The 24,489-nt window shown below is 44.7% G+C and overlaps 1 protein-coding gene across 24 annotated transcripts in view; it reads left to right on the forward strand.

The window, feature by feature from the left end:
• The window catches only part of RIMBP2 (RIMS binding protein 2), a 777,506-nt gene that overhangs the window by 716,807 nt on the left and 36,210 nt on the right, over positions 1-24,489 (forward strand). For 22 of the 24 annotated variants that reach the window (XM_077461782.1, XM_077461787.1, XM_077461790.1 and 19 more), the window contains one exon: positions 10,520-10,591. The exons of the other annotated variants lie outside the window; for them this stretch is intronic. In XM_077461782.1, coding sequence (XP_077317908.1) covers positions 10,520-10,591 — 72 coding nt within the window. The remainder of the gene's footprint in view (positions 1-10,519; positions 10,592-24,489) is intronic. 24 annotated transcript variants of the gene reach the window in all.

A 24,489-nucleotide genomic window follows, 5' to 3' on the forward strand; every position in this document is an offset into this window, starting at 1 on the left:
ACTGTTTGAGGTTGTGGACAGGTGTCTTTTATACTGATAACAAGTTCAAACAGGTGCCATTAATACAGGTAATTAGTGGGGGACAGAGGAGCCTCTTAAAGAAGAAGATACAGGTCTGTGAAAGGCAGAAATATTGCTTGTTTGTAGTTGACCAAATACTTATTTTCCACCATAATTTGCAAATAAATTCTTTCAAAAATCAGACAATGTGATTGTCTGGATTTGTTTCCACATTTTGTCTCTCATAGTTGAGGTATACCTATGATGACAATTACAGGCCTCTCTCATCTTGTTAAGTGGGAAAACTTGCACAATTGGTGGCTGACTAAATACTTTTTTGCCCCACTGTAAGAAGAGGAGGGAATAGAGTTAGGGAAAAAAAAGGGGCGGGGGGGAGTTGGTTGTAAAAGCAGGTGGTTATGGAATTATGTGCGGTTACAATTGCTCTACCGAGGGGGTCACAAAGGTGTTATAGCCTTGAGAGAACTGGAACTCGTGCCAGTAGAACTAGGTTTTGTTGAATTTTTCCTCTTTTCGATGTAATGCAGCTGTCAATTGTTCCATCGGGTACATTTCATTCACCACAGCTATCCATTGACCAATAGTAGGGGTTTCTGTACTTTTCCACTTTTTCAGGATACATATTTTAGCGGCATTAAGGGGATGTATCATTAGGGACTTTTTATCGGCATCGGAGTGAGGTGGAGTAAGCACTGCGTAGGATCAGCTGCCAGTGAAATGTCTGTCAGTCTAAAAAATCACCCGTCTGATATCGTCCTAGAAGGGGCGGACCCAAGGGCATGTCCAGAATACTTGCAGTAGCTCACCGTCAGATTGTTGACATCGCCAGCAGGTAGAGGGAACTTAAGGGTAGATCTTATGTATAAGTGTGGGTACTCTATACCAGCGGGTCAGCATCTTAATCCCCACCTCCTGAAACGTACTAGATTCAGGAGCAGTGTGCAAAAAACAAAATGTGTTCTCTCCGGTCCTTTGAAAAGGCCCCATGCAGGTCGTTTTCCCACTTCAGTAGAAAGGGAGGTATATAGCTGTCTTGGGGCTCAATCAGCATCCTGTACATTAAGGACAGTAGATGGCAGAAAGGGGCAGGATCTACATATAACCTCTCAGTCAGATATGGAGTAGCTAGTGGAGGGCACGAAATGCGAGGTGGTGAGAAAATGTATATTCTGTATTCCTCGCCATCTGTCTAGAGGAGGAGACAGCATTGCTTGAATTTCCTCAATAGTGCACCATCGGTCCCCTTGAAGAAAGTCTTGAAGTCTATATTTGTTAGACGAGAGGAATTCCCTGAACCTTCTCCCCGATAGACTAGAAGGTAACTCCTAGGCTCCAATAACCAGTGACAAAGGTGAGGGGGTATGGGGGGTCATTGTGGCACAACCCAATTTTGCTACTACCAATAGTGTAGTTCCAATCAATGGGTGGGATTTTAGGGGCACCGGCAGGGTAGAAGTCTGCCACAACAAAGACGTGTTTGGTCCAGTCTAGGGCTCTGGTTAGATGGACCACATAGTAATATTTAAATGGGTCTGGGAACCCTATACCACCCTGTCTTTTGATAGGGACAGGACGCAATGAGACAGTCTTTTAGATTTGTATCCCCAGAGGAAGTTCAAAGACTCCCCACGGACCGAGCGTAGGAAGTGGCTTGGGATCGCTATTGGTAATGTTTGGAGGAGGTACAATAATTTAAAATACTATTCCTACCAAGCCAGGAGAAAGAATTTGTGTGCTAACGTTGAAGATCTAGGCGTAAGGAAGTGAGCCAGGGGGAGAAATTTGCCTGAAAAACCTCGGACAGTGAGGGAGTAAGATATACGTCCAGATATTTGATTTTGTGGCGGGCCCAGTTGAAGGGGAAATTCTGCTGTATGTTTACCTGAGTCACCTTGGGTAAATTTATGTTCAAGGCTCCTGATTTGTGTAAATTAATTTTATAATTAGATAGGGTGCAGTATGTTCTAAGAGCTTGCAATAAATTGGGGATGGAAGTCTCAGGGCTTGTGATAAAGAATAATAAATCATCAGCGTAACTTTGTGATGTGCGTTGCCTGCGCCAATGCCTTTAATATTCAGATTTTCCATAATGTGTGCTAGCAGGGGTTCTAGTACCAATATAAATATCAAGGGCGATAACGGACACCCCTGTCTCATCCCATTTCTCAGAAAGAAGGGAGAGGAGATTTATTAGCCCTAACTGCTGCTGAGAGATGGGAATAGATTGCCTCTATCCATTGACACATATGGGGTCCCAGGCCAAGGTATCTCAACGTGCGTTTCATAAAAAGCCAGTTGACCCGGTCAAAGGCTTTCTCCACGTCAGCTGAAATCAGCAACATAGGAGTTTTCCAGGACCGGGCCAAGTGGATAAGGTTCAAGGCCCTACTCGTATCGCCCCTGGCCTCTCTGGTTCGGACGAAGCCAAATTGGTCAAACTGAACTAACTTGGGAACAAACAATATCAGACGATTGGCTAAAATCTTGGTAAAGATCTTGAGATCTGTGTTCAACAATGATATTGGATGGTAGGTTGCACAATCCGTCGTATCGCTACCCTCTTTTGGAATCAGTACTATGTGGGCAAATAAGGAATCCTTAGGGAGTGCAGTCCCATCTAGGAGTGCATTGTAAGCTTGCAGAAAGCACGAAACCAGGTGTGTGGCATACCTATGACAGTAAAGTAATGGAAATCTGTCGGGACCCAGTGTTTTCCCGTTTCCATTCCCTCAATGGCTCTGAGGACTTCTGATTCTGTAATAGGGCCTTCCATTTCTTCTCTCTCCTGAGACGTCAACGTGGGGACACATAAGGAGAGCAGATGCTCGTCTATAATAGAGGTGTGGGCCGAAGAATTAGGTTCAGTACCCAACGGGGACATATTGTAGAGCTTCTTGTAATAGCTGCAAATGCAGTTGGCTATCTCCTGTGATTTAAAGATTTTTTGACCCGAAGGGGTCATCAGTGAGGGGAGGTCTGCACGGTTTACCATCAAATTCATAGAATTGTCTCAGTGAGTACATGAGCTTGGTTTTTGTTTTAACCATTAAAAGGGAGTTAAGAGCGTCACGTAAGTTTTGTAAGTCGACGGCCACATCGCGAGGTAGAGATCATTTATGTTGCCTCTCCAAAGTTCCAATGCACTCCAGAGAAAGTCAACCTCACGTAGTCTGTCTTTCTTCACTTTAGCTCCTAATTTAATAAGGACTCCTCTAATTACGCATTTGTGAGCCTCCCATAGCATGCAGGGAGAGGTCACAGTCGCTTAGTTGGCTGCAAAGTACGCTTTAATCTCCTCCTCTACTAATTTAGTAAATTGGGGCTGCTGGATCAAACTCTCGTTTAACCGCCAAGACCCAGGTTAGTGGGCTATGCCTCCCCCCAACATGAGAGTCAAAAAGATTGGTGCGTGGTCTGAAAAGGTTTTCACCTCTATACTCCTGGATATCACTAGTGGAAGGGTCTATTGGCGCACTAGGAGACAGTCCAATCTCGAATAATGCCCTGCACACACGGTCGGACGTTCCGACGGAAAATTTGCGATCAGACTGTGTTGTCGGAAATTCCGATAGTGTGTGGGCTCCATCTGACTTTTTCCAACAGAATTTCTGGTACACAAAGTTTGAGATCTGGATCTAAAATTTTCTGACAACAAAATCCAATCGTTTAAATTCCGATCGTGTGCATACAATTCTGACGTACAAAGTGCCACGTATGCTCAGAATAAATTACGAGACAAAAGCTATTGGCTACTGGCCTTTTTATAGTCCCGTCGTACGTGCTTTACATCATCTCGTTCCGAAAGAATTTTCCGACAACTTTCTGCGACCGTGTGTATGCAAGACAAGTTTGGGCCAAAATCCGTCTGAAAAAAATCATATGGATTTTGTCATTGGAATGTCTGATCGTGTGTACAGGGCATTAGAGTTGTGAGGGGGCAAAAAAAGGTATAGTCTCAAGTTTCACTTTGCGCAATCCAAGTATCTACCAGATGAACCGCCGTCAGGGCTTTCTTAATCCGACGAAGGGCAGCATAAGACAGTCAGTTTGTCCAAGCAGTCCTCAATAAAACCCACTTGACTATGTTGGGGGTGTAGATATTGACTAGGGTTACGACTTGCCCAAAAATGGAACCCTTCACAAAAAGGTATCGCCCCAGGTCGCCCCTGATTATTACAGACAACACCCATGCTACATTTTTAGAAATAAGAGTACTGACTCCCTGAGATTTAGAGTCTGGAGAACAGCTGTGGCAAAGGGGTACCTGGAGTTCCCGAACTTCAGGAGTTTCGAAGACTTAAAGTGTGTCTCTTGTTGCATGGCTCTGGGCACGGTTTCTCCATATCTCACTTAGCACCTGTGACTTCCTCTCCCGAGTGTTCTGACCGTGGGCATTCAAGGAGAGCAAGGTCACTGCCAGCATGGTAGTGATCGAGGTAACCACTGCACAAATAAAAAAAATAAAAGGGGGGGGAGGGTGATAAAAACAAGAAAAGGGGGAAAAAGAAAGTAAGATACAGAGATTGAAGGTCGAGAGAGTTAGACCACCTGTCAGGAAGTTTCCCTCAAGAGTGGTAGCACAAATATATAACAGTGAATAAACGAATACCAACTAATTATGGTAAACTCAAATCAAGTATAAGGTCTCCACCCGAATCTCAGATGGAGAACGGGTCTATGTGGGGGAGTAGTGTCAACCGTGGTGTCTCCGACACTACCAAAGGGCTGCCCCAGACCAAGGTAACTTAACTATAATTCACAGGAACCCTGAACAAAGAGAATTGGCCAAAACATATAACTGCCAATTGAGCCATTCCCTGCAAAAGCAAAGGAAAGTCGCATAGAGAAAGCTGGAAACCCTGTAATTTGGGGACTAGCAGGCTCTCCAGCCCAGGAGTACCGGCAGCCCATGGGAGAATCTACAGTAAACAAATGGGTTGCAGGATGCAGCTCAATTTCGCCTCTTACTCGCAGACAGACAAATAACAAGGCTAAAAACCACAATCAAATAACAATTTAACAGTTTAGAATCCTAGATGAGCCCCATGTGACCAGTCATCCTGGTGTGGCACCCAAAACTCTGAGAAACAGGCCGGCCATCCAGTGGGACCGGAGCATAGGTGGAAACTACTCAGGCATAGTGCAGTCGGGGTTGGGCCCAGGCATGGATTACAGTACTCCGCAGGGTGGCTGGGTTTCAGGTAAGACTTATTCGTGTCAGTAGCTAAGTAAATGTCACAGCATCTCAGAATACCCTGGGACATAGGGTCAAACATAAATGAGAGTAAAAGTATTCTCGCGCCTATCAATGTGTCCTAGAACTAGTGTGGTTGCAGCAAAACACCGGCAGGGGTGTAAACCCTCCCCAGATTAAGTGATAGTAATTAAGAAATGGTGTTGCGCTCCGGCTAAATAAAACTAATTAAACTAACATGTACTCAAGTAACAACCAAAACAGAAATAGAATAAAAGTGTGAAACTGTATGTTTAAATAAGCTCAGACAATGTGCATAAATACTAAAGTGCAATACACCAGGTCAAATTGTGCACTTGACATAAAAAACTTGATATAAAAAATCTTCTATAAATGACAGTGAAATAATATTGAGTGCACCCAGATGTATAAATGATATGGCACAGAACGGGGAAAAAAAAATAAATAAATAAAAACTGAGTGTCGTTATAAAGGTGCAATACAAATCAAAAAATGCACAGAATGCTAATAGTCCATGTGTAGTGTATCACGTGTATGAACAAAAATGCTAATAGTCCATAAACAGTGAGATATGTGTTTGAACAAAAACTCCAAAAACGAGAATGAGGTGAACTATAGTTATATAAAAAGCATGTCCATTTAGTGGTAAAATACGTCCATTTGGTGATCAACAAAGCAGTATCCTGCATGCTCCAAAAACAGGAGGTGGATTCCACCAGTGCTCATATGCGTATAATATCCTCACACTAGGTGCAGTAATTACCTTACCTTACTGCTGTAAGGTAAACAGCATTTCCAAAGTAACGCTTGTTGTCCAATAATGTAGGTTCAGTAGGTGATGTGATCCTAGACTCTCATTCACCGTGGGCACGTTGTAACATGCAGAGAAAGCAAGGGGAACACTCCAATAGTGAAGTACGTATTCACAATTTATTGGATGTAAAACGAAGATATAGGTACTCACATTTAAAACAGTAATAAAAAGCACAACTAAACGAACGCGTGTCACGTTCGCGCTTCCGGACGTCACTTCCGGTGTCCTTACTGGCCAATTGTGTTCCTACGCGTATCGTCAAATGACTTCATCAGGGAATAACAACTGGGGTAAGGACGAACGTATAAATAGTGTCAGTAATTGGCGGCCATTTTCGTGAAGTCCATTGCAGCCACATCTACGGCCATTTTTTCGTGGGCTAATATACATAGAATGATGGCCTACAGACGTAACAGTGGCAAGGAATGTGCAAAACTTCACTTACGATCATTTTGTGGGGGCATTTTTAATGTAGATGGTCATTAACTGTTTTAGCCCACTGGGAAATGCCCGAGAACCATTATTCTTATTGGCGCAGCCTCGAAAGTAAATCAGAGCAACACGTCTAGTTAGTGCACCTGCGCAGTAACGTTCGTTTCTAAAATGACATCTAGCATAAAACAAAAGAAATAAATACGGGCAGTACTGGACGAATATATTAAAATTGAAAGTAAATAGATAAAAAGCATCAGAATAAAAGCTACACTAGTAAAACCATAATCATAAAAATCTTATGTATAAGAGATATTAATAGAGTATTTATAAAAATCTTAGGGGGTGTGGACTAGCATGGCCAATAATTGGGAATCAACCATTGGCGATATAGATTATCAACAGATCAATCTAAAAAGCAATGATGTCTAGGAGGGAGACAGTGATCTAAAAAACGCTTAGGACTATTTGCTGGGCCACTATTAATATATAGGCTAAGCGATGTGAGAAATATATTAAAAATCAATAATTATGGCTAAAATTATGTGCATATAAGATCAACAATATATTGGACAAAAATGTGGAAATTTCGAGGATAACGGCCATCACGAATGGTCCTAACGGGAGTCATAATCGATCTCCAAGAATAAACATAGTAAACAAATAAAATAAACAAACATAGTTAAGGCGGGCACGAGGAAACAGATTTTTGTTGCTGAAGAGTACAACCCTGTTGGCCGAGTAGTGGCAGGTCATCCTGGGAAGCTTGGAACTTGGAAGTTATCACATTTCTGGATCAGAAGGATGGGTGCAGGATGGAATAGGAGCAGCGTTTCTGGATTGGGCCAGCTATGCCTCTGGGGAAGTGGATTTGATGTTTGAGAAGTAGAATCTTCAAGAAGGACATCTAGCCAGTATGGGACAGATATTGGTTCGGATCCCAAAAATTCAAAAAGCTCATTGAATTGGTCCGGGGACCGTAAAGTGAACTGGCGATTTTCTTTCTTTACTTGCAGATGGAATGAAAAGCCCCAGGTATAGGTGTCACTAGCTTCGCGTATAGCAGTTAGGAGGGGTCTAACAACTCTGCGAATCTCAAGGGTAGCACTGGAGAGGTCAGGTAGGAGATACACAGTAGCACCATCAAAGTCAAGGGGACCCCTGTGCCAAGCATTCTGTAGGATCAGCTCCTTTACTTTATAGTAATGGACACGGCATAATACATCCCTCGGACGGCCATTAGCAGGGGATATGCCTGGAGCAACTCTGTGGACTCTGTCGAGCTCCATTTCTGCCGCTGGTGCTCTACTGAGGCAGGTGTTGAAAATAGAAGTAATTGTCGCATCGAGGCGCCATGGCTTCTGGTAGCCCTCAGATCCTAATGTTGTTTCTTCTGCTACTGTTCTCGATATCTTCTGATCTTAGCCAGAGCTGGAGGAGTTTGGATCTGTGCTGGGACACTGTATTTTCCAACACAGCAATGCGGGTCTCCTGTGCTATTTGATTTGAATCAAGGGCAGTAACTCTGTTGTCATTGTGGACAACTTGAGCCCGGGGATCCTCCACCTCTCTCTTGAGGGAGGATTCGATCCATTGAGCCCAGTGATCCAGTTCCTGTCTGGTAGGGAGAGTGGCCAGGCTGTGCTGTATTTGCCTAAGGGCTTCTAGTGGGGTTGTATCGGTCATGGCTTGCCTGTCTTCAGCCTCGACAGGAGAGGGAGACAGATTCAGGCATGGTGAGAGGATTGGAGAGTGTTCTCTCACCTCAGTAGCAGGTGCTGCGGGTGGATCAGTGTGACAGGATCATGGAGGAAAGCGGCTCCATTCTGTGCAGCTGGTTGTCGGAGGAGATGGCGCCATGTTGGCTGTGAAACCCTCCACGAGGTTTGAGGTCTCCGGGGCCTGTGCGGCAAAATAGCGAGTGATTGCTGCCAGTGCGCGGGATGCTCTGGGACCCCCTCCTTCTAGGCATCTGTCGGGTGTCCTCTGAAGGTGATTGTTCGGCCGTGGGGAAAGCCCTGTGTGTCGGGAGCACAGAATTCAGCGTCCGGACTTCACCATGGCTAGCCACGCCCCTCTTACTATAGATGATTTTAAATGTATGTCATTTTTTGCCTTTTGTATTAATAAAATTGATTTTGTAAATTTTATTTATTGGTGTGTGCCTTGTAAAGTTCCATGGGCAATCTTTTCTGTATTGATGCAAACGGGACTTCTTATGGCTTTCTTTCAACAATGGCTTTCTATTTGCTACTTCCATAAAGGCCAGATTTGTGGAGTGCACAACAAATAGATGTCCTGTTGACAGATTCTCCCACCTGAGCTGTGGATCTCTGCAGCTCCTCTAGAGTTACTATGGGCCTCTTGACTGCTTCTCTGAATAATGCTCTCCTTGCCCAGCCTGTCAGTTTAGGTAGACGGCCATATATTGGTAGATATGCAGTAGTGCCATACTCTCTCCATTTTCAAATGATGGATTGAACAGTGCTCTGTGAGATGTTCAAAGCTTGGGATATTTTCTTATAACCTAACCCTGCTTTAAACTTCTGAACAACTTTATCCCTGACCTGTCTGGTGCGTTCCTTAGCCTGCATGATGCTGTTTGTTCACTAAGGTTCTCTAACAAACCTCAGAGGGCTTCACAGAACAGCTGTATTTATACTGAGCTTAAATTACACACAGGTGGACTCTAATTACTAATTAGGTGACTTCTGAAGGCAATTGGTTCCACTAGATTTTAGTTAGGGGTATCATGGTAAAGAGAGGTGAATACAAATGCACGCCACATTTTTTCAGATATTTATTTGTAAAATAATTTGAAAACCATTGTTTTTCTTTCACTTCACAAGTACCGTATTCATCGGCGTATAACACAAAACTAAGTTTAGGAGGGAAGTTTAAGGAAAAAAACTTTTAGGAGGCAAGTTTAAGGAGAAAAACATACATTTTAAATGCCCATCAATGCAGCCTTGCACACTGTCCACCTGCAGCCTTCCCCAAAATTGCAGCATGTTGTCGTTTTAAATTTAGCACCGCCGCGATCTTCGGCTCCTCTCGCAGTAACGCCCCCGTCCCGCCCCTTGGCCCGGCTCCTGTGACGGACACAACACTGGTCCAATGGTGGGACGTAAAGGTTAGGAGGCGGGACTGGGCGTGATGCGTATATGCCGATAAATATGGTATATGCTACTTTATGTTGGTCTATCATATAAAATCCCAATAAAATACATTTAGGTTGCAACATGACAAGATGTGGAAAATTAAAATAAAAACAAAAAAGACAAACATGCCATACTTACCTGCTCTGTGCAGGACAGAGTAGCCCCAAACCTCCTCTTCTGGGGTCCCCTGCCTATGCTCCTTGCCCCCCTCTCCTGCCAAGTGCCCCAACAGCAAACAGGTTGCTCTGAGGGCACCCAAGCAGGCTCACTCCTTATTGAGCCACACACAGAGCTGTGGCTCAGCCCCATCACCTCTCTCTCTACATTGGCTCACTGGCTGTGCTTGACAGCAGCAGGAGTCAAAGGCTGCCGCTGCTGTCTCAGCCAATGAGGAGGGACAGTCCCTGGAGAGCCAAGGCTCTCGTGTACATCGCTGGATCGCGATAGTGCTCAGGTAAGTATTAGAGTGGCTGCTGCAGATAGAAGGTTTTTTTTACCTTTGTGCAAAGAATGCACAATGGTAACAAACCTTCAGTCTTTAGAACCACTTTAAAGTATGGTATATTAATGACACAAAGAAATTGGTGCCAAAGGACCACAAACACACGTTATGCTATCTTTTAAAAAAAAAAGGCTTGCAGTCATATAACAAGTATTCAAGCTGCCAAAATATCTGATGCAGTAACTAGTTCCCTAGACAAGTAAAATGCAATTTCTTTTAAGGTTGTTTGTACTCCATGATGTCAAATTCCCATACATCAAAAAAGTGTGCCAACTTTGACACGCTTTTCTGACATTACCTGCCAAAATAGGCAGCATTCAACTCCAAAAAGCATAATGATTACCAAGTAACACATTTAATTCTGATCTCTGCAGGCTGAGATAACCTTCTGCACAGGAGATATCATTACTGTTTTTGGTGAGATTGATGAAGATGGATTTTACTATGTGAGTAATTGAAGTTAAGGAAATTTAATTTATTAATATTGAACACTTTGAATGGTTAAACACCAACATAAATTAAACTGCCATATGACATGACTAATGTGTGCATGGTGTAAGATAATGTTTACTTTATTATATACAGAGAGAGGAAAGCCAAGAAAAGTTAATTTAGATTTCCTAACTTGGAACTTTCAGTAATTTTACTAGTCTGCCTGACTAAATTCCTAACATTGCACAACACACATAAACAGTATTTTTTTTTTTTAAGCTGTAGCTTTTATTATGAAAAATGCAATCCTTAGATTCTAGTCAAGTGACTTTGCCTTAGATGTGATGATGCCACCAATCTTCTGCAGGCAGGAGGAAGAATTTCCTGAGTCTTCTTTCCTCAAGTGATCAGAAATTGCAACCTTGTAGCAAGTTGGGAGACTGCAGCAGGGGGGTAATCTCTGTTAGAGGAGTGCCAGGACAGCCAAGAACTACACAGGCTCAAGGATTTACGGAAAAGTGTCATCTCTTAACCAGTAGCTCAATCTAGGAAGTAGATGTTAATAATGTGGATAATGTATAACAAAGCTGCTTCCATTTAGATATTAGCAGATGGCATCCTTAGGGGAGTACTGTGATGTTTGTGAGAGGCAATAAATACCTGAAACCTTTCACTTGCACACTTAACATGAACAAATATATCTGCTGGTATATATTAATGAGGATGGGATATAGCACAGTATTCATAATTGAATAATGTGATACATTACTAGAGTGCTACGAGAACTACCTGTTTCTCTCAAAATGCTATAAGAACTATAAATACCCATACTTACCAACTTTAGAACTTAAAGAAGAGGGACACCTTATGTAGCTGAGGTCCTGAGGAGCATGCCATGGCAAAAAGTAGGTATGGTTAAGTTATGCTGAATATTGTGGATGGCTTAAAGTGGTACTAAACCCCACCAATTTTTTTTTAAACCCTGCAAAGTAAAGGCATAATGTGCTAGTATGCATCGCATACTGGCACATTCTGAAATACCTTAGAACGAAGCCCTGTAGCGCTGCTCTGTCAACTCTGACAGGCACTTACATCTTCACCCGGTCTTCCTTCCGGGTTCGCGTCCTCCAGCCATCTGATTGGCAGCACCACAATGACATCCCTCCCACGCATGTGTGTGGGAGTCATGGACCGTGGCATGGAGCTCTGAAGGGACGGCGCGAGTATACCATCCCTTCAGAGCGCATACACCGGTGACATCACCGGCTACATGAAGTGTAAATATCTCCTAAACCATGCAGGTTTAAGAGATATTCGTAGTAACTACCGGTAAGTAGTACCTACAGGCCTTTATAGGCTTACCTGTAGGTACAAGTTTATAGAAAGGGTTTACTTTCACTTTAATATAGCCTGAGCCCACTTGCAGTGTATACCACACAAGTATGCTGCATTCCTTGTACTCACAAAATAACACTTTTTACAGTGTCACAAATTAGTTTTTTGCAGATATTTTGCAGATATACATATCTTTCAGCAAAAAGGGTTATTTTTTTTTAAACTGAAACACTTTTTTTTTTTATTTAAAGTTTTTCAAGTTAACATGGCGGAGAGGCCAGACTCCGCAAAAAATTGCAAACAGAAAGACTTCAAGATGTCAGATACATATACAAACATTTAAATTGATCACACATCTCAAATATGTAAGACATCCAACCTGGTATTAGTCATCACTGAAACACTTCAAAGGGTAAGTTCACCTTTATAGAAAAATCTATAAGGTAAACATACACTGGAACCCCTCCCCATACCCCTTTCCCGCTGACCTGGAGTCCAGTGATCACAAGAGATCGCTGCTTTACCGGTCCGGGGATTAGAAATTCCCTTGGCTTAATCTTGTAAACGTACCTCGTAAAGATACATATAGGAGGCATTCTAATTGGTCGGCACTGTCACATGGGTGGCACTGACCAATCAGAACCTGCGTAACCTGTCCTGTCAGTGCTGGAGAAGAGGAGAGAAAGCCAGGGGGATTTCAAATCCCCGGACTGTTAAAGTGGCTATCCGATGTTTTAGAGCGGGTGATTGCGGGACTCCAGGTCAGCGGGAACGGGTGCGATGGGGAGAGGGTCCAGTGTAAGTTCACCTTAAAGATTTTCTGTAAAGGTGAACCTACACTTTAAATACAGAAACCTTTCTCTTCAGAGTATAGGCAAATCCCAACACTTTGGGGTCTCTGTGTACAAAAAGGTGTTTTGTGACTATCCTAGCATTTGTCTAAGTGTCAGGAATTATATCTGCAAATTTGTAATATGTATGAAATGTCAGCATCTATGTTTTTCCTTTTACAGAGCAAATGTAACATTCCATAACATTTGATCGTAAGAGTTAATATAGCCTTAAGAATATATGACCAGAAGAGTTAAAGAACATTCAACCACTATAGAATCTAGTCTAACACTAAAGGCCAGGGGTCTCAAACTGATGGCCCTCCAGCTGTTGCGAAACTACAAGGCAGAGGCATGATGAGACTTGTAGTTCCACAACAGCTGGAAGGCCGCCAGTTTGAGACCACTGCCATAGCCTAAGAACATTCGATCAAAAGGGAAACAATTAGATCTCTGCACTATGTACAATGTTTATGGACTAAAGCAACATCAACTGTTTTGGAGGTTAAGTTACGGTTCACACTGCCGCCACCTGAAAGTCGCTTGACTTACAGTACGGCTTTGCCAGGTAACTTCAGTGTGACCTTGAAGTGACTTTGAAGCAACTTCAAGGAATGCCTAGGTAATCTTTTTGTAATCTTAGATACAAATCACATCTATTAAGATGAGGATCCAAAAAGCGGCAACTTCCATTAACCACTTTCAGCCCAAGGATGTCATATGACATCCTGGATTTTGAGTGGGGATATCTGAATGATGGCTGCAGCTACAGGCGTCATTCAGATATCATCTTTTTAGGCCGGCGATTCTGTGCACTGTAAGAACAATCACAGCGGCAGTTTAACCGCTCGAACGCTCTTACAGGCGGCAGGAGGGGACACCAGCCACCCTCCGGTGCTTCGCAGGACTCGCCCGTACGATCGGCAAGCCGGAGAACTAATTGGTTACTGCCGGAAGTTGATCATAGAGATTCCTGATGACCAGATGGTCCCCAGTCATCTCTATGACCCTCATAGGCCTGGGCGTGACGTTATATCGGGGCTGGCGGATGTAAACAAAGCCAGGATTCAGCAGGAAAGGCAAAGACAGTTCTTTTTTTTTTTCCTTGATCTCAGTCTTTGCAGACTGGAGGAGAGATGTGGGGTCTTATAAACCCTAGATCACTCCATAAAGAGGACCTATCACGCACTATTCCTATTCCAAGGTATATTTACATTGCTTGGAATAGGAATGTAGCACTGACCCCCGAAGGAGCTGCTGGTTTTATTTGGGCTTACTCAAAGAAAAATTATGTATCACCACAGAGTGGTACTGTGGATACTGCTATAATATAGAGTGGCACGTCCCAATTATATGGACACAAAAACAAGGGAAAATAACGCAGAAAAACGGGCTCTGACTTTTTAGGCACGGAACACATTAAGTGTACTTAAAAAAAGTTCATTTATTTTATATAAAAAAGCATATTTAAAAACATTCCAGCATAAACATGTCTCAAAATCAGGTAATGTAGCCTCAGTAAGCAAGACCTATGTAACAATAGATTGTACACTTCATGTAATTAACACAGTGATAACCATATCAAATGTATACAGTACAATAATACATCAAAACAATAAGATTACTGCTTACAACTTATTATTACAACTGCTAGAGCTCTACATGTTACGTGACTTGCACTTCTTCAGAAGCTTCAAAGAGACGGATTTGCTGAAAGGTATAACAATATCAAGAAATAAAAATTATATAATTATTACATGCAGAGAGTAACACATATTACAAAAAACATTATTCCAAGCTCTGACATAGTTAAAAATGATGCCACACATTTTTTGTAATATATGTTACTATGCTTGTAATAATTATATAATTTTTCTTTTTGATATTGTTATACCTTTCAGCAAATCTGTCACTTTGAAGCTCCTGAAGAAGCGCAAGTCACGTAACATGTAGAGGTCTCAAACTGGCGGCCCTCCAGCTGTTGTGGAACTACAAGTCCCATCATGCCTCTGCCTGTGGGAGTCATGCTTGTAACTGTCAGCCTTGCAATGCCTCATGGGCCTTGTAGTTTCGCAACAGCTGGAGGGCCGCCAGTTTGAGACCCCTGGCCTATAGTGTTAGACTAGATTCTATAGTGGTTGAATGTTCTTTAACTCTTCTGGTCATAAATTCTTAAGGCTATATTAACTCTTACTATGTTTTTAAATATGCTTTTTTGTATAAAATAAATGAACTTTTTAAAGTACACTTAATGTGTTATTTGGGCTTACCGTTACCTCACTTGGTTGCTTCTCTGTCTTGGGGTTCCCATGGTAGATGGCCCAAAGAATGTGGAAACTGACACTGAGTCCTCTTTTGGGTTATTTATTTAGAACAGAACAGAACAGAGTCTCTCAATAAAGGGTAGAGGGTTAGGAGTGAGTTTAGGCACTTAGATTGCAAAAATGGAAGTGTTTAGCGAAAATCCAGAGAATAGAAACTGTTTCACAACTGGATTTAACAACCCCTGGATAGACCTCTCTCACTAGGCCTAGCGGGGCGATGCTCGACACAGTCTCTGCCACAGACTTGTGAGATACACTTGAGCATTACTGAGGGACGTAGATAAATTGAAAGAACTGACATACGGTACCAGGTTCTCTCAGCCGATCTGGCGATACCGTATGAGTGTTGATCCAGGCTGCGTCCTTCAACTAAGCCTCCAGGCTCCTTCAGAGAAACCAGCCTTGCGCACGGTCTTCTCCTGAAAGAGTCCTCCCCTGGGGTTCTTCAGTTACTGGGCCTCTCCCTTCAGATGAGACGGCACCGGACCACCCTTGGATCAGTAGGCCCCGAAATTCGCTCAGGCCTGTCCCTGTAGTTATGTCACCGCGGGCCAGCTAGCCCCTGAGACTCAGGATGCATGGTTCTGCACCCCAGGCCAGGAGGGCCATGGGGCTGGGTCAGGAGGACCACCAGAACCGAACAGACAGAAAATAAAATAAAAAACCACCACCAACGTGGCGTTGGTGCCTTAAATACCACCCCCCAGAATGCACAGCAGGAAAACACTGCCACTGGGCTGGTTCCGAGAGAATAGTGGCATTCAATGCACCCAGCTAGACTGCATTTCTACTCTTGCCAGCGGTGATAGCGACACCTGCGGTTAAGGAGAACCCAGTGCAACCCAGCTGGACTGGTACTGAGACCAGAAATTTAGAGAAATAGTCCCGAAACCCAACTGTGGTTTCAGGCAAATTAACTTTTCAAAAACCATAGCGCCTGCTCATCAGGAGCCAGCACTAAAGGAATAAAAATGATACTTTTTTTAAGAGAAAGTTTTAAAAAAATTAAAAAAAGGTAAAATAAACAAAAAAAATAAAAAGTTAAAGCGCCCCCTGTCCCCATGTGCTCGTGCACAGAAGCAAACGCATACGTAACTCGCACCCACATATGTAAACAGCATTCAAATCACACGTGAGTTACCGCCACATGTGTTCGAGCAACAGCAATAATTCTAGCCCAAGACCTCCTCTGTAACTCTAAACTGGTAACTTGAAAAAAATTAAAAGCATCGCCTATGGAGATTTTTAAGTACCAAAGTTTGGTGCCATTCCACAAGTGTGTGCAATTTTAAAGCGTGGCATGCTAGGTATCTATTTACTCTGCGTAACATCATCTTTCACATTATACAAAAAAATGGTCTAACTTTACTGTTCTGTTTTTTAAAATTAATGAAACATTTTGTTTTCCAAAATGATCACCATTTTATTCCCTATTTTTTTTAGTCTCTGCTAAAAAACATATATATAGTTTAGAGGTTCTGAGTAATTTTCTAGCAAAAAATTTATAATTTTTACATGTAGGGGAGAAGTGCCGGAATAGGCCTGGTATGGAAGTGATTAAAGTCTATGGGCACAAGTCAGATAGAAGTCGTCTTGAAGTAATACAGGAACCTTTTTCTAAAGTTGAAGCAACTTCAGTAGTGTTAATTAAGACAGTTCTCATTGCTTAAAATGGAATTTCACATGTCATGTGACTTGGGGGAAGTGATGGACAAACATCTAACGGGACGGTGCGCGAACGCGCACAAATGTTCGCGAACCGCAGGTTCCGCGGTGGGTCCCATTCATTTTAATGGCAGACGAACATTAAAAACCTGCAGGTCATATTTGCAGCCACAAAATACTTACTAGCTGTGCACACATAGTCCCACAACATGGACACTGACATACCAGAAGTATTAAGCAAATCTGCGATCGACAACGACAATCATTCTTTTTTTATCTGTGAAATTTCATCAATTCAGGAGCGCATGAAGGCCATGGAGGAGAGGCAAGGCAAGGCCAGGCTATGAAGGGAGTGCAGGAGATGATCCTGCTATTGGAAAAGTTGCCATATTTTTTTTTTTATAAGTTATTGATATCCCAAATTTAGGGGTGACCTGAGCAATAGTTGGCTCGGGTCTTCTAATTGTTTGGACTCTGCCTTGCTGCTGTTTCACCTGGCGTGCAGTTCCCCTTAGGTGTATAGGTGGTGCTGACACTTGTACCCGGGGTTGAACCACAGGTGATGGAGTGGCTATTGGGTGTCCTCTCTCGGCAGCCGTGCAGCGGGTGTGGTCTACCCGCTGTGCATGCCAGAAGAGGGTACAAAAGGGGCAGGCGCCAGTGTTCTGGGCACGAATACCTGGGGACCTGTACCCGGAGGAGTGTATCCTCTCGAGGGGGGATACGAGCATTGACTGTGGGGTCTCGGGCACCTTCAGCCCGAGGCTAGAGTTCCAGGTAGGCCCAGTACCTTTAACTGGGTTTACAAAGCCAGAACGGAAACCCAGGGAGCCCAGGTGAGGGAGACCGCTCTGACTAAGAGGAAGCCAGGGGAGGATCGGTCCCATAACAGGAGGCGAGTGACAAAGATTGCTCTCTCGGGAGAGGCCTGGTGACCCGTCGGAAGATGGTATATAACACCCCGCTTCAATCTGTCGTTTTGGGGGGCCACTGGTCTATCACACCAGTTATAATACTTTTTCTAATTGCATTTGTCACTCTTTGTAGTATCGCTGCAGAACCGCTCAGCAGTCACAATGCTGCACAATAGAAATGCACTATAATATGCTTTCTACATTTGAAAGTATTTTATACGTGTATTACACTCCTATATACTGCACACCAAATAGTATACCTATACCAGTCCTTAAAAGGACTTTTGTGGACCTATATTAGTTAGCGATTTGTGTAGCTACAGTCTGTCCCTGTGACACACAGCAACCTCTCCCTACACTGACAAAAGAGCTACAGAACCGCTCAGCAGTCACAATGCTGCACAGTAGAAATGCACTATAATATTCTTTCTATATTTGAAAGTATATTATAAGTGTATTACACCCCTATATACTGCACACCAAACAATAGTACACCTATACCAGTCCTTAAAAGGACTTTTGTGGCCCTAATAGCTAGTGATTACATACTGTCCCTGCTCCACACAGCAACCTCTCCCTACACTGACAAAAGATAGCAATGTAAAATGGCAGCCAGATCAGGTCTATTTATAAGGTAGGGGGTATGTCCATGTGCTGAAATGTCCCAATTGGCTGTCCTGTACCACATGATGGATGTGTCATGGGTCAAAGTTCTTCACAATGTAAAAGAATATGGCGGCTGCGAACAGCGCCATATGTCCGCCCCGGGGCGAACCGCAAGGCCATCTCTACTTGGGGGATCCCAAGTCATGCAAGTTTGAACCAAGCCTACACAAATGGCCAAGCCTCCAGCTGCAGCAGGAACTGAAACATTTAGCAACATTTTTACTACTGCTGCTAAATGTGAAAGCTTCCTGCTTGGGGTTCCTGCTAATTAAGAAGTTGGCGTCTTAACAAACAGTGACTCATCCCCACTGACAACATTCAGCTGTCAGATAGTGATTCCAGAATGTAAACAAAAGATGAGGACAGTGTAAAGTAAAAAATGATGTGATGTTCCCGCTGAAATTCATACCAGGCCCTTCAGGTCTGGTGTGGATTTTAACGAAAACCCCAGGGAAATGTAAAAAAAAAAAAGGCGTGATTTGCTGACAAATTTCATGCCACTCTTCAGATCTGGAATTCATTTTAAGAGGGGTCCAGTAAAAAATAAAATACCGAAAACATGGGGTGCCCCTCCTGTACCATATCAGGCCACATGCCTACAAGGGGAGGGTATCTGGCCACAGGGGACATGAACATAACTTCATTGTCTAAATATAGTCATGTCCAAATTAGTCAATTACTTCACCTGGGAGAACCTTCTCCTTTTTTTCACTTTAGTTGCAGGGACCTGGAGATGTCATTTGGCTCAAGGGAAGCGGCAGCATGCATCTGAATTGCTGTACAGCATGACTGATGGCAGATGTACACTGTGGAACTTTTTTTATTATTATTAATGTTTTTTAATGTGAATAAATAGGGTACTATGTACACTGTACACATTCACTTTGGGGGAAAGCGGAATCTGAGGGGGTCCTCTTATTAATGCATGCTTCTGGATTCTGAAAAGCCTCCTGTCTGCAGACACACCACAGCCCTGGCCCAGTGGTTGGCCCTTGTCCTCCTCAACATAAGGAAACCCCCCATGTTGAGAGCATGTGTCTGGTATGCTCAGGGGATGCACAAGCATCCCCCTTTTACAGGCTTGTCAGGCTGCATGCTCGAATAAGGGACTCGTATAGGATTTTAGGGGGGAGGGCTATGCTTTTTCCTCTGTTTTTTGCATAGGTACCCCCCCCAAAACTCATACCAGGCCCAAAGATTCTGGTATATAATTTTGGGGTCATGGCCATGACATTTTTCACACTGTCGCTGGCCTTTTTACAGCATATCTATAGCCTTTTCAGAGACACACAGGGAATCAGGAGGGAGACTTCAGATACTCCTATTGTTGTCACCATCCATATATCTGCTCCATAGGTGGATTCAAGTGTTGCTCTGCTTCATGGACCATCACATCCGGGCTCTGCTCAGCACTGGGCGGTGTTGCTCTCTGGTGTCCCCGCTGGCTGGGAGCGTCACCCCTCATTAGAGACCCCCGTCCACTAAGTATAGACCCCCTTCGTCAGTGCAGAACCCCCACTAAGTATAAACCCCTCCCTCAGTACAGACCCCCCTTCATCAGTATGGACCCCCCAGGACAAACCACCCCCCTCCATTAGTACAGGCCCCCACAGGTCAAACCCCCTCCATTAGTACAGATCTCCCAGGACAAACCCCCCTCCATTAGTGCAGATCCCCCCAGGACAAACCCCCCCTCCATTAGTACAGACCCCCTAGGACAAACCCCTCCATTAGTACAGACCCCCCCAGGACAAACCCCTGTCCATTAGTACAGACCACCCCAGGTCAAACCCCCCCTTCATTAGTACAGACCCTCCAGGACAAACCCCCCTCCATTAATACAGACCCACCAGGACAAACCCCCCTCCATTAATACAGACTCCCCAGGAAAAAAAACCCTCCAATAGTACAGACCCCCAAGAACAAATCCTCCCTCCATTAGTACAGACCCCCCCAGGACAAACCCCCCCCCCCTCCATTAGTACAGACCCCCGAGGACAAACCCCCTCCTTTAGTACAGACCCCCCAGGACAAACCCCCCTCCATTAGTACAGACCCCCCCAGGACAAAGCCCTCTCTATTAGTAGAGACCCCCCAGGACAAACCCCCCCTCCATTAGTACAGACCTCCCAGGACAAACCATCCCCCCGTCCATTAGGGTACATAAAACACCGGACGGCAGCTAGAGAGGAAAGGACAGTGTGCAGCTGCGCCGACCAGGTGGAGAGCAGATGGAGACAGGCTTGGGCAGGAGTGAGAAACAGAGGAGGAGAACATGTATCAGGCATGGTAACGGACCGCCCCCCCCCCCCCCAGCTGCTCCGATCTCCGGCAGCTGCTCTTCTTCTCTGACAGGAGGAGGGAGGGAGGACGGGCTTGAGCAGCGAAAAACACAGTGGTGGTGGAGACCTGCGTGGAGAGCCCCCACTGGACACAGAGAGGAGGAATGAGGGGAGCACTCTGGTGCTTCAGTGCCCCCACCTTTCTGGCGCCCAGGTGTACTGCACCCTGAGCACCCGCCTGGGGTCGGCCCTGGTGGCGGTGATTAGGGACACCGACTGGTGCAGCAGTGATTAGGGACACTGTGATTTGGTTGTGGTGATTAGGAACACTGTTAGTGGGTGATGATTAGGGACACTGTGATTGGACTGCTGTGATTAGGGACACTGACTGGTGTGATTAGGGATGCTGACTGACAGCACTTATGAGTCTCGATTTCAGCTGCGACATTTAGATGATAGGGTCAGAATTTGGCGTAAACAACATAAAAGCATGGATACATCCTGCCTTGTATCAACGGTACAGGCTGGTGTGTAAATGCTTAAACTCTGGAATATACATCTGCTATATACATATGCCTATATGCCTCTGCTATATGCCTGGGTGTCCCCAGTTCAGTCAAGTACTATTAACAAAAGTCAGAGAGATTGGAATTGTTTGATACAATGTTTGTCAATGATGTTGAAAGTTGTCTCACAGTCCCCTGTCAAGTTACTACGTGGAAATTTTGGCTATGGGAGGTACTCTGAATGACTGTTGAAACTCAGATTTGAACTAATGGTATGAAAATTCTCCAACAATAAAGGCAAAATTTACCAGTACATAACCTACGTTGTAGCGCAGGGCTGCACTGGGACAAAAATCTGGCCCTGGACTTCATCCAGACTGGCCCACTTTAATTTTGCAAGCACGCACAAAAACAGTATATAAACTATACGCAATTGTGCAAAAAAAAAAAGTAAAAACATGCCACTATTGGGCATAGCCACAGCAATGCCCATTATTGCTGCCCCACCAGTGCCCATTAATGCAGCCTGATCAGTGCAGCCACACCAGGGCCCATTAATGCACCCTGATCAGTGCCCATCAGCGCTGCCACACTAGTGGCCATTAATGCAGCCTGATCAGTGCCCATCAGCGCAGCCTCATAAGTGCCCAGCAATGTTAGTCCCCCCCAGGACTGTGGTCTGCACAGCTTCTTCTACCTAGGTCCCGGGTGCAGTGCTTGTCCTGCAAGTGGTTCCTCTGTAGCTGGGAGCTCAGGAACAGCTGTACACTGCTGGTATATCTGGTCCTCCCCTTTCCTCCTGGGCACCACAGAGTTGGGTAACTAGGGCTGGAGGAAATTGGGGGGAGGGGACAAGGTGAGCAGGCAGGGACTCCCAAATCCTGCTGTGTAGCTGTTTAGAAAAAAATGTGTCTGGGTCTCCCCTGTGTTCAGTGGTGGCTGATTGACAGAAAGCAAGCTATTTAATCGCTTTCGGCGAATTGGTCGTCAACAGTGCTCCCGATCGGCTCCAGTGTACTGATATAGCACAGGCTGGCCTTCAACTGTGTAGTGCGCTGCTATGGATTAATCTGCCTGAAGCTGAAAGTGATGAAATAATCCGCTTTTTGTCCCCCGGCCCCCACTGAACACAGGGGGCCTGGTGAAGTTTTTTTTTCTAAACAGCTGCACAGGAGAAGATTGGCTTATTGGTGGACGGGGTTTGGGAGTCCCCGCCCACTCTACCTGCACTGTCAATGAAACCAGCACACTGAGCCATCGGCCCACGGGAAACTCCCGGTAGTCCCGATGGCCAGTACATGCTTGTAGCTTATATTAGGAAGTGGTGTAATGTGCATGTGACCCTTGTAGCCAAACCTTTCAGCTACATATATTCAGAGTGTTGCAGTTTTCCTTCTTCAACGAATAATTCAATAGATATGTTCTGGAACATATGCTCAGTTTTTTTTTTTTTTTCAATTAACGGTTTTTAGTATGCAAAAGTGAAAACATCAACAGTACATAGTCAATCAGAAATCGTAGCTCATAGTAATCAAAAGGAGTAGTGAGAAAAGAAGAAGAGAAGAGTGGGAGAGTAGAAGAAAGAAAAGAAAAAGGGAGGGAGAAGAGAAGAGGGAAAGGGGATGAAGGATTGGAAGGATGGATAGACTATCGTCCCGGCCCCCAGGCCAGCTCACCTCGTATCCTCCTCGAAGATGCCAGCGCCCCCCCAGATCACATAGTGTTCGTCCAGCCTATCTCTCATCCTAGCTGTCAATTTTTCCATCAGTTCAACATCTTTAATTCTGGCGTACAGGGCCTCTTGGGACGGGGGCGTGTTTTTTTTCCAATTTAGGGCTATTTGACAGCGGGCAGTATGTGTCAAAGTAATTTCCTGCACGGTTGGCCATCTTCGAGTGGGATAGACCAAATAGGAAAAATTTTGGTGTGAAGGGTATAGGTGTTTCAAAGAGGTGGATCAGTAATTGCTGGACGGAAGTCCAGTAGGAAGTTATTAGGGGGCACGTCCAGTAAATGTGGAAGAGGGAGCCTCTTTCGCACTGGCACCGCCAACATCGGTCAGAGGTGGAGGGATATATTTTATGCAGGAGATCTGGAGTCTGATACCAAAAGTAGAGGATCTTATAAGAGTTTTCTTTATAGAGAGTGCATACAGAGCTTTTGGCTGCCTGCCTCCAGACTGTCTGCCATGCCTCCATCGGGAGTGCCTCCCACAGCTCCCTCTCCCACCTAAACATGTACGCGTGCTTTCCCTTCGTGCCCGTTGGGAATGCATTAAGAAGCTGATATATATCTGATATTAAACCCCTACGATTACGCCCTTCAAGTATTATCCGTTCAAACTGAGACGGAGGAGAGAATTGCAGTGTTGGAGCTATAGTCTGGGCAAAGTGTCTAATCTGTAGGTAGCTGAAGAGGGTCTGTTTCGGCAGGTCATGTTTGGTCTGGAGCTCCGGGAACGGCAGCAGCCTACGGGTTACAGGATGTACCAAGTGGCCGAACTGAAACAGATTTTTAGAGGCCCAAGGCCAAGACATCTGGTGAGTGAGGCTGGATGGGACGAGTTCATGACCGAACATTTTGATTGCAGTAGCCCAGGGCTAGACAACTTGCGCCAGAGTTGCCGAAGGTGGGACATCGGTCCTAACAATCGGTTGGGAGGCACCGCCACGTTCATGTTCCATAGGAGGCTATTGGGATGGATTGGGGCCAACCATATTTTTTCAATTTGCGACCATTTATTGTAGGACCGCTGGGGGAACCATGAGAGCAACCCCTGTAATTGGGATACTTGATAATATTTCACTAAATTTGGAAATGCTAAGCCCCCATCGGCCCGGGACGCGGTCATGACAGAGCTTGGTATTCTATGTTTCCGATAGTTCCAGACATATCTCAACGCATCACCTTGGAGCTTGCGTAAGTGGGCGTAGGGGACGGGTAGAGTTTGAAAAAGATAGAGGAGCTTCGGCAGGATAACCATCTCAATAGATGCGATCCGACCCAGGAGAGAGATCTGGTGGGGCTTCCATTTTTGGAGAAGAGCTCTTATCGAGCTGTACAAGGGTGGGAAGTTGGCGTGATATAAAGTGCTATAAGAGGGAGTTATATAGACACCTAAGTATTTAAGAGAGGTGGATTCCCATCTGTAAGGAAAGGCGGACTGTAGATGTCCGACCTCCGCTGCCGGAATATTCAGGGGGAGGGCTGTGGATTTTGTTGCATTTATCTTGTACCCCGACAGTGCTCCGTAGGCATCCAGCTCTGCGTGAAGGTTAGGCAGGGAGATCCTGGGGTGGGTCAGTGTCAGGATGATATCATCCGCAAACAGGGACACCTTGAACTCTTTGCCTCTAACCGAAACCCCCCTAATGTCTGGGTTGCCCCTAA

Source organism: Lithobates pipiens, unplaced genomic scaffold, assembly GCF_037356315.1.
Source record: "Lithobates pipiens isolate NorthernLeopardFrog02 unplaced genomic scaffold, aLitPip1_a1.2 Scaffold_3, whole genome shotgun sequence".
Taxonomy (NCBI): Eukaryota; Metazoa; Chordata; class Amphibia; order Anura; family Ranidae; genus Lithobates; species Lithobates pipiens.